Raw genomic sequence first — 13,150 nt, forward strand, 5'->3', positions numbered from 1 at the left:
GTGCTGGTTCTGCCGACGGAATAATTCCCGCTAGAGAGAAATATTTCGGAGCATGTCTTCGTATCACCGAAAGTACTGTCGATCGAATTCACTGTGCGCTGGTGGTGCGCTGACACTCTTGACAATGGCCGGTGACCATTCGGCGCATGACGCCTCTTCGAAGAAAAATTCATCGACTCCCTTGAGCGCGAAGAAATCTCACAAGAGGAAGAGAGACGCTGATGGCTCCGCCGTCACAACCTCGACACCAACTCCGACTAAGAAGCCGAAGAAAAGCCAGAGCCCTTCGTCCACACCTACAAAACACAAAGAAAGCCGGAAGAAAAAAAGAAAATCCGAAACAATTGCCAGTGGTAGTGCTCAGGAGGAATCGGCCGAGGAGGAGAGTGCTGTCTCGCCGGTCAGCCGTAAAACGAATCCTTCAAGTAAAGATGACAGCAAGGATAAAACAAAAAAGAAATCGAAGAAGGCTAAACGAGAAAGCTCAGGAGGGAATAATGATTTGTCTGAGTATGCTGCAGATATAGAAGAAACCGATAGTCACCAGGGACGCACTACGAAGTCGCATGTGGCTCCCAAGGCTATCGACACCATGCCAGAGGAAGAAGGTAACTCGGGGCCACAAAAGAATAAATATTCGGGATTATTGTCCAAATTTCAAAAGGCTGTCAAGGCGACAGAATCGGTCAAGGCCAAACCTCGAGAGGGGGATGTCGATCATGAGTCTACTGGGCCAGAACCTGTCATAGCCCAGGGCTTGGAGCCTCTGCCTCAGCCAGAAGCGGTCCCTGAGAAGGATGAGAAGCCAAGCTATTCCTCCCTTCCGGAGTGGCTTGCCAATCCTTTGCGGACTTCTGCCGAGGAGAGAACACCGTTTTCGAGTCTGGGGATCGAGGAGAACGTCCTTCGTATTCTCGAAAGCAATGGGTACAAAGAAGCATTTGCTGTACAATCCACTGTCATTCCGTTACTTTTGCAGGGATCTAAGAGTCACCCGGGAGATGTATGTATTTCTGCAGCCACGGGCTCCGGAAAGACGCTTTCATACGTCCTACCCTTGGTTACGGCTCTGGACCAAGTTCCGGCTCCTAGACTGAGAGGTCTCATCGTCGTACCTACAAGAGAGCTAGTTAAACAAGCTCGAGAAGCTTGTGAACTTTGTGCTGCTGGATCGGGACTTCGTGTCGCTTCCGCGGTGGGAAATGTGGCCATCAAGGATGAGCAGCGTTCATTGATGCGCGTTGACCAAGTCTACGGCCCAGAGAACTTCAGACTGCGACAACAAGATAAGTTAACGGACGATGATTGGATGAACTTCAGTTTACAAGACTATATCTCAGATGCAGGGGATCAAAGTGAATCGTTGCCAGGTTATCTCCGTAAAGCAGAACCCAATGTCGACATCTTGATTTGTACCCCAGGTCGTCTAGTCGATCACATCCGATACACCAAGGGCTTCACCCTAAAGTACCTTGAGTGGCTTGTCATTGATGAAGCCGACCGACTACTCAACGAAAGCTTCCAGGAATGGGTTGATGTTGTGATGAACTCTCTAGATGCGAGAAAGGGCGCTGAGACTTTCGGCTTTAGCGGAAAGTTCCTTGCTAACCTTGGGCTTCCTATACAAACTAAAGACCCTAGGAAGGTGATTCTCAGTGCCACCATGACTAGAGACATCTCGAAGTTGAACTCTTTACGGCTCTCGAACCCGAAGCTTGTTATTGTTGGTTCGGCGGAACAAGTCACAGGCGAAGAAGATGCAAATGGCGCGCTTCTTGATCAATCGGATGATCGGTATACTCTGCCGCCTAGGTTGAAGGAGTACTCCGTCTCGGTCGCAGACGGGTCACAAAAGCCACTTTACCTTCTACGTCTCCTATTGTCTCACATTAAGGTCGATGTCAATAAGAACACAAAGCCAGACCTGTCTAACAGGTCTGAATCAGACTATACCAGTTCAGAAGGCTCGAGCTCCGAAGAATCTAGCTCTGATGACTCCAACTCGACATCCGAAACAGATGACTCAGATTCTGATTCCGGCTCCGAGATGTCCAGCTCTGACGAATCTAGCTCGGAAGATTCAGATTCCGACCGCTCGTCATCGAGTTCCAGTTCAGATTCAGAGGATGCTTCTGGTTCTGAAGATGAACTGCCGGCGGGCACCAAATCCGAGCCTAGTCGTCCCCGAGCTTCCGTTTTGATCTTCACCAAGTCGTCTGAATCGGCCTCGCGACTTTCTCGTTTGCTTGCATTGCTCGAGCCAGCTTTAGCCAACGAGATTGGAACGATCATCAAGTCGAATAAGTCATCAGCTTCCCGGAAAACGCTCACTGCTTACCGCCAAGGCAAGATCTCCATCATCATTGCTACTGACCGAGCGTCACGTGGTCTTGACTTGCAGTCCCTGACTCATGTTGTCAACTACGATATCCCAACCAGCATCACCACCTATGTCCACCGTGTCGGTCGTACGGCACGAGCTGGTAGGGAGGGTTCTGCTTGGACCCTCGTTGCTCATCGCGAAGGCCGGTGGTTTATGAAGGAAATCACCCACAGGCCTGACGGTAGAATTACCAGGTCTACGAAGGTGCAGAAGGTCCCCATGAAGTTGAACGACATGAAGGACGCCAAATCGAGGTACGGACAAGCGCTGGATGCACTTGAAAAGGAGGTGAAAATGGGGGGGCCAGCGAAGATTTTAAAGGCAGAAAAGTGAAATAACGCGCTTTGAAGTGCCAATAGTAAATACGATGTTCTATGCGCATACCCTTTCTATCCCAACTTCTTCTCTTCTTAACCGCTACTTGACGACACCGAGAACTCAGTGTGGGTTATTAGGATATATACCCACCTAAATAAATAGTTATTCGCGCGATCACAAACAGGTTGGTCGTGGAAAGGAGAAACGCATCCCATGGGGGGTAATCTGAGAATGAATTGCCCCTATTCGACTAGTTGTACAATAACAGTCTTCGCCATATACTAGGGTAGTCTTGGGTTTTACATACTCAAGGCTAACATCACCGAAATACCACATAAGTAGAGATTACGACTCGCGCCTTTTTCGTTTCCCTTCAGTCATAATGCAGAGAGCATCTTAAAGGCAGTCTTTGTAGCATGCCGAATTTCATTGTTCTCATTAATTGATCTGGCATCTCATGCTCTTATTTATATCAGGATCCGCTAAAGACTCATCGGCATGTTTGAGAATAGAGTCATATATTCTCATCGTTTTGCCAATTTAGCGCGTGTGCAGGTAGTGATCGATGCAAATTATTGGTACACTAGATCTCAGTCAGGAAGAATTTGCTATCTGATTTCTCAATCGTTTTTCTATATGTGTTTGAACTACCTGGTAGAGTACTAGCCATTCGAGACTCACAACCTTAGTTCTTAAGAATGTAAGACCCACTGGGCCCCGGATTAACAAACCATATACATGAAAATACACACACACAATCCACGTCAGAGCCTTGGACATGAGTAAGCCAGCTCACCTACTAATTAACTCATAGAACCACTCAAAGATGATATCCGCTGGTAAGAACAGTTGGGCAGTACTCCACTTTTATCAGTTTGAAAGCCAACTGAAGTTGCCGGCACAGCAACAATGATGTAAGAGTGATTTGAGATATAACCTATACTATTCATTTCTTAATGCCAAGGCAGCCTTGACAGTGACAAGGTGCGAGTGTTCATGTAGTTTGGGCGTTGGGTTTACTCGCGTCCGAGTAATTCCCTCTTGATGATATCTTCAACGGCGATAATTCCCGAGGACGACAGCCCAATACTCAGCCGGTGGATCTCCCTCATAAATGCCTACTTAAATCCGAATAGGATCGAATGGGAGGGGCCAACATAGCGATTTAGACGTGAAGATAGAATGTAGCGAGATCTAGACCAGCCGCAGGCTCAATGCAATCCAGCTTGAATGCACGCCGCATCAAGGGGGCATATGATCACTGTCAGGCCATCTTGTCTATCACCCTGCATAATGCATTAGCGCTTTGACCTATGAAGAGAGTATTGAAAGAGTATTGGTCACTTGTCCAGCTGAAGAACATGGGGAAAGAGTACAATATTTTCTCATTCGGCGTAGAGATTTTGGAGTTCTGCGTGGCTGGCTGACGGTGGGGTAATACTCTCAGTAAACCTATCGCCAGAGGATACTACCTTTGAACAATGCCGAATGCGAAGAAATATAAGTATCTGACTGTTCGACCGAGGTATTGCACTTCCTCCAGAACTCATCCACAAACCTCGTCGCACAGCCTCCTACCATTTTTCACCAGGATAGCAGTGGGTTATATCACAAACAGCCATGACCATTATTGATGCAGATGCGCAGAAGGTCTTTGTGCGATTCCAAATCCCTCGAGATAAACAACATCCAGAACCGGCCCGTGTCGCAAACCTACATTGGACTGCGAACAAGGGAGAGGTTACCGCTGCATACCGCAACTTCCACAATACCGGGGGAAACAACATCATGCTCTGGATGGAATTTAATATCTGGGCACTTCAATACGCCGGCCTATTCTCTCACCCGAATCTTTTGCACGTTGAGCCTCAGTTGGGCCTAAACCAAACCGAAGTTGTTGGTAAGAGGCCGAGATTTGTGTGCCGCATGTTAACGTACTGATGCGTCTCCTATAGTTTCTTTCATCCTTCCCAGTGGAACGGAGAAATTAGAGAAGATCTACCCTACCATTGGACATGATTGGTCCGAGCTGGATAAAGCAGCAGCTCACTACGTCTTTGGGTTAAAGGGAAATCTCGACATCCATGACTACGCATACAGCAGCAATTATACCCTCAAAAACGCTATCCAAACCTACAAAAATGGAAATGCGAGAACTGCATCAAAGCTGCATTTGGCCTGCGCCACGCCTGGAGGTGGTAACCTTTTTGTGGATCTGAAGCTGATGCGGTGATGCCTGTTGTTGAACCCTTGGTAAGACTGGGATTTGTGTTGATATTTGTGCTGAAAAGACTCTTTTGACTGATTCGTTCAGCGATTATTGATACTTGCCAAGTATATCGTGTATTTATTTATCCTAAATATGCGACAATAGCTCAGAGCCCACCCGAGGCCCAAATTTGACCTTTTATCCAGCTGTTTGGCAGTCTAGCCTTCAGTCGGGAGGACGCTCTCTGGTTTACCGGATCTAAACCAGTCGTAGACTACCCGATCTAACAGGGACTAGCTCAGGACCCCGTATTGTTGTATAGGGTGTTAATGTGAGGTAGGATCGAACAACTCCAACTCCCTTGTCTGAACACTCAATCTTGAATCCCTTTGTTAACCCGCCCGATCTCCTGGAGGGCTTCCTCCATGGCGTCATGGCAATCACGTATATCATATCGATACTCCTGTAGCTTCTGCTGGAGTTTCTTGGCATGCAATGGCATTCCCTGGGTGGGTTGCAGAGGTTCCCCCCATCTTAATCCGTGGTATATGCCTTGCCCTAATTATCCGTACACAACTGTGAAGGACTGATCGCTCTTTGCTGACTTGTTAGAGCACCTTGATTGTCATGGGACAATGGCTGTCCGCCCTATGCATCTATGCCGCCTCGTTCAGAACCGACGGTTCCTCCTGGCGTAAACCTCTAATCACCCAGATTATTATGCCAGGTCTTTTGTTTCTCATCGGCTTCCCCCTCCTACCTAAATCACCAGCGTGGCTCCTAATGAAAGACCGAGACGACGAAGCACTCGAGGCTCTCAAAGGTTCAGTGGCTTAAAGTTCGATGCCGATAGGGCAGTGCAGATCACGCGCAATACCATGGAAATGGAGAGGAGTACCACCAACTCCCGACAGACTGCTCGTTGGTTGGTTGGATTGCTTTCGAGGGCCTAACCTTCGCAGAGCAACCAGTATTTGCATGGTGTACCTTGCACAGCAGTTCATCGGTGTTAGCTTTGTTTCTGGCTATCTAACCTACTACTTCGACCTCGCTGGAGTAGGTAATACCTGGCTGTGTATATCCCATATGTATACTACCATTTGAATGTCGGTTATGATCGGGACAGACTGGTATAACCTTTCTCTCGTAAATCAATGAGATTACATGTCTATATTTTGAAATTACTAATTTAGTTGTTCATATTGACCTGCTTAGCTCAGAGTTTCTTCTTCGAATAATATACGGGTCATCTTTAATGCTTGGTCTACAACTCCGGTCCATGCTACGAGCATCAACAAACCCGCACTGTGTCGGGTCTACTCCGAATAACATGGATGGGCATTTGGAGCCCATTTCCCGGATAATCTCTCGCTGATTTGAGTAGGGCGTTTGGTAGCCAATCCTTATATCTCTAGAGCTTGAACCCTACATATAAACACCCTGATATCCTAGTAGAACAAATTTTGTGGGAGCCACGATTGTCTTACACGCCCGACAGGTAAGATAGACGAGGTAATGACTCGAATGGACAAGACCCTTTAGGCACAATGTGAATACTGCCCTTGAATCTCAGTCTCTCGGGTGGTCAAGAAAAATATTCCTAGTTTCTTTTCAAGGAAAACTCCCGCTACTTTCATCTTCCAAGTAGGGCATAGCGTTCACAAAAATTTTTATCAGATCTAAATACCGTTCAAAGCCCGGGATAGACTTGCATATCCCGAGGGATGTTGTAGATTATTCTAACCACCCGAGCTCTCGGAGACTTTCCATACATTGCGTCCATCATAAAACTGCAGAATCAGTTCTCGACGGGCCTTCAATTCCCCCGCCATAGACATCTTTCGGAGACTTTTGAATATACCCTCAGTTTTGGTTCAGGTGGATATGGTTCTGCAGAAATTGCGGTATCAAGACTAGTGTCTTCGAGAAAAGCGGCCATACCCACTTTTGCGTGGGTCGGAGTCCACAGGCTACCGTTTCTTCATTTCAACATGATGCGTACCTATCATGAAGAATGACATAAAGAAAACAGTATGCTAAGCCCGTGTACGCAAACTTTTCCAAGTAAGACAGATGAACTCTAAATCTTCACAAACCTATAGAGCTTAGTGTATATAAAAGGTCAGAGATCTCGTTTCATAGCACATAGCTTTATCAAATATTCCTTTCTTGGCCAGACTGTTGATATACCAATATTTTTTTTAAAGATCAAAAATTTAATAAATTTAATCAATATGAGCATCATATTCGACGTCTTCCGTGGCTCTCCTGAGGGCAAAATTGTTACCGATAAAACCACCCGCACTCTGGAACATAACGAAGTCTTCATTGAAACCACTCACTCCGGTCTTTGCGGAACAGATGAGCACTACCTTAAGTCTGGCCAGGTACTTGGCCATGAGGGTATCGGTATTATCAAAGCTCTCGGCCCCGGTGTTACCTCGGTGAAGGTCGGAGACCGTGTTGGATTTGGTTACACTCATAGCATTTGCACAGCCTGTGACAACTGCGAGACCGGTTAGCTGTTTCTTCAAATTCTATAGTCTTCAGCGTCTAATGTAAACTAGGCTGGGATCAATTCTGCCGCAACCAGAAGCAGTATGGTTTCCATGACTTCGACAATGGTACTTTCAGCTACGGTGCTGTCTGGGATGTCAACTGTGTCTATCCTATCCCAGAGGCAATTAGCTCTGTCGATGCTGCGCCTCTTATGTGTGCAGGTGCCACTGTCTGGACTGTCCTGACTGAGTTCGGCATTCGCTCCACTGACCGTGTTGCTATTATGGGTATTGGTGGTCTCGGCCACATTGCCATCAAGCTTGCCGCCGCATTGGGCTGTGAAGTCGTTGTCCTTTCTAGCTCTGAAGCCAAGAGACAGGAGGCTATAGAGTACGGAGCCGCTGAGTATCATGTTTTCCGCTCCGGCGAGCCCATGAAGGATTTCAAGCCTGTCCAGCACTTGTTGCTGTGCGGAAGTGGCTCCGTCAGCTATCCTTCGTAAGTGACTTTTTTCATTCCCTACCTCAGATAGATCCCATCTATATCGCTACCACTGTTTTCTATTCGTTTCCGCGCCTTTGCTTACTCGCAACAGTCTCATGCCTCTCATGGATACCAATGGTAGCATCTACCCGCTCACGGTCGCTTTCGAGCCCTCTCCTGTCCCTATGCTGGATGTTCTCTTCAAGGGAGTCCGGATCCAGGGCTCTCTGGTAGCCTCCCGGAAAGGTATTCGCACTCTTCTCGACTTTGCCGCTCGGCATAAGGTTGTGCCCACGGTCATGACGTTCCCATTAACTGTGGAGGGCATTGAGGAGGCCATGCAGGTTTTAAGAGATGGCAAGATGAGGTACCGAGGTGTACTGGTGAAAGGGCAGTGAATATCTGGCTCCCCCTATATGCACCCGGAGGGGGGCTAGTATATATTAACGTACTTCCAATGTTTAATATACAAATTAATGATCTCTACACCCAATAACATTTGGGAAACACGCAGCTGCAGTACAGTTACTTCATTTGTTCTTATAAATCAGATAAAACTTCTTTCCGGTCCTCTTTTTATATGTAAGCTGTGTCCTGAGAGCCAAAGGCACGAAGAGGGAGCTATGTGGAGCGCGTCGTATGTTTGGATCATAGAAGAGCCATCAATCAATAAACTGAGTTATATAGTAATTAGAAACCGATTTGTCATTCCAGGGCCGCTGGCGCAACGGTAGCGCGTTCGACTCCAGATCGAAAGGTTATCCGTTCAAATCGGGTGCGGCTCATTTTTTTTTCTAGTTTTACCTTTCTGATTCTTTTTTCAGGAAAAAAAAAACCTTAATTACATGCCCTTAGGGACTTAATCATATATAATTTTACTGGACTAGTTAACTAGAGTTACCAAATTCTTAGTAAAGACGGATTCTTAATAATATTAGGGCGGCTAAATCTGGTCAAGCCCCGATAGCGAACGTGCGCTACTTTATATATTTTACATGTCGCGCCTAGGGAATCAACTCATTACCAAAATATCTCTATTATCTATTCTTTTTTGGCCCTCTCCCTTGGTTATAGTGGGTCTTTCTAACCTAGACGAAAGGCGTCTTCTATCTAAGGAAAATTAGTTCAGTTCGAAAAAGAGGGCACTATGATATAGTAAAGGTATCGTATATATCGATATAAATTAAGGCAACACAGTACTGAGCAATGCGTACTGACAGGCAGAATAAATTGAGCCGCCAAAGTCACCGCCCTCAACCATATCAGCCTACCTACTTCCTACCTTAATGTATCTTTATGAGAGCATCTCCTAGAGAGGAATGAGAATGAATGAGTTTGATCGCTGCCCATAAGCCCAATACTCCTGGGGTTGTGTTTTCAGTACTATTTCGAAAAGCGGTTATGAAAGGTAGGATTACAACTTTGCTTCCCTTCTTATATTTTATTAGAATCCATTTCATTCAAGCTTGGGCCGCTGGCGCAACGGTAGCGCGTTCGACTCCAGATCGAAAGGTTATCCGTTCAAATCGGGTGCGGCTCATATTTTTCTTTTCCTTTTTTATTTTTTTTCTTTTCTTATCTATATCCTGTCCTTTTTCCCGTCTTTTTCGCTTTCCTTTTCGTCGATACCCGTCTAGGCTTGCTATATGCCTGAGAGATCTCAGGCTATGAAAGATGGAGTCACCTATCTTCATTATTCATGGATTTCCTAACTTGCTATCTGCGAAGCCCTTGATGAAAACCACATTGGAAAGTTGCCCACTAAATATAACGGCTAGAATTATGCATGAAGGAGCGGTCCTGGATTGACGCGGCCTCAGTAATGCTCGGCGTGATCCAATTCATGGGCTCAGGAAGCAATCTACGTTTCCTCTACAATAGGGCAATAATCACAAGGCTTCAATCTAGCGATGGTAGTGGTCTTCAAAGCTTTGAATTGCCGTCAATAAGACTCGGTGAGTTCTAGATTCCAAACTTTGGTCTTGGTTAGGACTTGATTCAGTAAGTAGTGAGGGCCTAGTAGCGCAACGGTTGCCTGCTCAGTGATTACATTGGATTGTTCAACTTCTTCCAGGTTCATAGTTTGCCGAGTCAGAAACACGTAGATGGCGGCTGAATCGATCACTGTTGGATAGATTCTCTCTACACAGGCGAAAGTCTTCGAAAAGAAGGCCGTTCGTCGAGTTAGTAAATCTTCTCCATGCCGTTTAATTGTACCTCCTGCCCATGCTATTCTTCCAACATATCTAATATATACAAACTCGTTGGACTGCATGCCTACGATACCACACGACCACATAGCTGCCTTGGCATATGATATGCCCGTGTCATGAAAACTGGGAGATAACATCATGAAGCTGACCAACTGCAATCTGAAAAGATCGGTTATATACAGTTGTTCGCCGTATATCTTGGCCATCAGTCTCCTGTGGGGTCTCTAATCGAAGGATACTCTGTAGTTGGCGATCTGATAGTTTAAGCGGCATACGTAAGAGTTTTCCCAAGCGCTGCTGTGAAGACTGGCCGGAAGACAATGACTTAGCAACTGTGGCGCAATTTCTTTGGTGTTTATTCCACTCTCGGTGAGACGCTTTAGGATTACGGTCCGCACAGCTTTCTGAAGAGAATGAAGGGTTTTGATATCTGACAAACTGGACGAAGCGTCGGAATGCCTTTTCCGTGACAGGCAGATACGGGTTCTGTCATTCAAAGATGAGCACTGCTGGTATGCTATTTCCGGATGCATCATATGTGATAGTAAAGAGATGCACATAATCCTCAATGGACACGGGAAGGCTAGAATCGGAGTCTGAGAAAGACAGAAGAGCCCATTATCTAAATATGGTGGCTGGGCTGGTGCCAGGTTGGGGTGAATTCGGTCATTCTGGATGTTTGATAACCTGGATATGCAGGAATGCGGATATGACTGTGTAGAATGAGCCCGGTGAGAGGGGTTTGTTAATGGGAGCGTGGGCTTCCTAACTCTTTTTTTATTGTTTCTATATAGAATTGTTGGTCCTTTTTATGTGTTGATTTAGCTGTGTTCTTCGCCCTTGCTTTACCACTATGTTGTGGAGCTACGGATTGGATACAAAGTAACGGCGCAAGGGGAGTATCCGCTTGGAATGTGCGCTATGTCTGCGTAAATACTGCAATGAAAGAGTCAGTCAACGCTGGAAAGGGAAGTACACTTACATAGGTGAACGGTCGACTTTCGGAAATGATACCCGGCATTGAAAAATCCAACGCAAGATGCCGCAGCGAACTTATCCCAAGGCTGGCTGACTCGGGTCGGTCATATCTGCACTTCTACAGTCTTACTGTAATCTTGCTTCGCACTGTTGGACACCGAGGAATCTAGTAGCATAGCCTATGCTTCTCAACAGAGGAGCGTAAGGCTCGTCACCTTCTTTTCGGATGTATCGCATTGTGATCCTTCGTTCCGTCCAACACCATGAATTTCACAAGGAAAGGCTTTTTGACATAAGTATGCAGAGAGAATATAATGGACTAGAGCATGTCTTCTCGGAGAGATATGCAAGGTTTGAAATATCTAGAAAGGGATTTGGGGATAAGGCTGACTTGTTCATCCCCCATAAGGATTCAGACTCTTCGTGCCATTGGGAAGTTGTATCATGCAGGGTAAGTAATAGGCCCCTGACGTAGGGCAATAGGCAAGTGTTGAAAACCTGCAATCCAGACAGCACTGGTATTACCCGACGAACTAGAAAAATAGCAGGGACTTCAAACTATACTCCAGAGATCGGTGGAGCTAGATTCATATTGCATAGCCTTAAGGTAGCTGAACAGGTGAAATCTAATAATAGAGGTGTCCGTGTAAGTAAGACATTACACTTCTTCCCGAATCGAATTAAATAAAGTGACATACTATTTGGGTACCCAGCACAGAGCAATCCTACATAAAGGAACATGAAAGCTACAACGTAGTAGTACTGAATGAGGCATAATAGAACCAAACACTGAACAACCGAATAAAAGACAGAACACATAACCCCATACAACCTCCAAACTGAGAGTGACCGAAGACATCAGCACAGTGTGTGCCCACGATCTTCCAACTCCGTTGCCGCTGTTCCAAACCCATGGCCATTTATTTTATCGAACCACGAGCACAGGCAGACGAGGTTCTTATCAGTGGTCGATATGGAGGAGTCACAGGATCCTTGACGGGACAAGATGTTAGGGTCTTGCCTAGGCCAGTTCCACAACTGATCCGCCTTGCGGTGTTTGTCCTGATTAGGGTCTAGGGGTGTCTTCGCCTTCCCAATACTTAAGTACACTGCTTTACAGGAACCAGGAGCCGACCATCCATGAGATCTGTCAAGGAGCTACTGTCCACAAGAACTCTGGACCCCTCGGAGGTGAGCCCCTTCTGGTCAAGCCTGGTTCTGGGAGGTCTGATTGTCAATGGAAACATTCTGCCGGAGTTTGCGAACGCAATGCCAGACTTCCCAATATGATTGAAAACATTTGCAATCATGGGCTCTCACATCGAGAAAATGCAAGACACCATGTCCGAGCTTACCTCGGTGCCCCAATTACCAGGGCATACATATATTATCGGTTGTCAGGTAGAGCGCAAGACCAGCCACTCTTAGTGGCCATGGTTCCGATGGATGATCTTCCACATGGATCACAAGAAACAGCTCCTTGGTACCTGCACATGGAAACTTGGGGAACAGAAGGATAATAGTATGGCGATCTTCTTCGGTAGGTTTTAATGAGAGGTTGTTCTTATATAGTGTCCTTCGGCTGTGAATAGAAGAGGCGAGGCGTTATATGGCGGGGGCATAGATATCGTCCCCTAATTACTGACAATAATCCTACTGACGAGGGGCAAACAAGCCCTCACCCAGGCAGCTCCGATATACACAGTGGAAAGCAAGGAGCGTTGGTCGAGAAAGCACTCCAAAGGTATCAGTATCTCCTGATGGTGCAAAATATGAGGTCTAATTGCGCGAGCATCGAGAACGGTAGTTGATACGTACATGCCCTATGTACGAGATTTTATCTCTAACACACAGAGTAGCTATGTTTTCATAGGTTTGCTGCAAGCAGACACCGTGGCTATTATCAATTTTAGGCTAAAGCAGAGGTGCTGATCATTGCTCTCAATCTTTCAAAGTTACAACCCAGAATACCCAAACTCTGGTGTTCCTCTATGTGGACTCCACACTGGAACGAGTGACTCAAGTAGGACTCATATTCTTTTCAAACATTATCCACGTCTTTGGCCA

At 46.3% G+C, this 13,150-nt stretch overlaps 3 protein-coding genes and 2 non-coding genes across 5 annotated transcripts; all 5 read left to right on the forward strand.

The window, feature by feature from the left end:
* Window positions 1–86: 86 nt before the first annotated feature.
* On the forward strand, window positions 87–2,883 carry BDW43DRAFT_279530 (putative ATP-dependent RNA helicase DBP6). The gene has a single exon (XM_032042320.1). It carries the CDS (start codon window positions 125–127, stop codon window positions 2,714–2,716), a length of 2,592 nt encoding a protein of 863 aa, XP_031899332.1. The 5' UTR covers window positions 87–124; the 3' UTR covers window positions 2,717–2,883.
* Window positions 2,884–4,321: 1,438 nt separating this feature from the next.
* Window positions 4,322–5,747, forward strand: BDW43DRAFT_312169 (uncharacterized protein; the record flags this gene model as incomplete). The annotated part of the gene is made up of 3 exons (XM_032047320.1): window positions 4,322–4,601; window positions 4,657–4,910; window positions 5,523–5,747. The coding sequence occupies 3 exons, from the start codon at window positions 4,322–4,324 to the stop codon at window positions 5,745–5,747; spliced, it is 759 nt and encodes a 252-aa protein (XP_031899333.1).
* A 1,397-nt stretch (window positions 5,748–7,144) lies between these two features.
* On the forward strand, window positions 7,145–8,290 carry BDW43DRAFT_312170 (NAD(P)-dependent alcohol dehydrogenase; the record flags this gene model as incomplete). The annotated part of the gene is made up of 3 exons (XM_032047321.1): window positions 7,145–7,427; window positions 7,478–7,907; window positions 8,005–8,290. 3 exons carry the CDS (start codon window positions 7,145–7,147, stop codon window positions 8,288–8,290), a joined length of 999 nt encoding a protein of 332 aa, XP_031899334.1.
* Window positions 8,291–8,605: 315 nt separating this feature from the next.
* Window positions 8,606–8,677, forward strand: BDW43DRAFT_t145. The gene has a single exon. It is a non-coding gene; the product is annotated as a tRNA-Trp (tRNA).
* A 683-nt stretch (window positions 8,678–9,360) lies between these two features.
* BDW43DRAFT_t146 lies at window positions 9,361–9,432 on the forward strand. Its single transcript has one exon. It is a non-coding gene; the product is annotated as a tRNA-Trp (tRNA).
* The last annotated feature ends 3,718 nt before the right edge of the window (window positions 9,433–13,150 follow it).

The sequence above is a fragment of the Aspergillus alliaceus genome (genome assembly GCF_009176365.1).
Source record: "Aspergillus alliaceus strain CBS 536.65 unplaced genomic scaffold BDW43scaffold_28, whole genome shotgun sequence".
Lineage (NCBI taxonomy): Eukaryota > Fungi > Ascomycota > Eurotiomycetes > Eurotiales > Aspergillaceae > Aspergillus > Aspergillus alliaceus.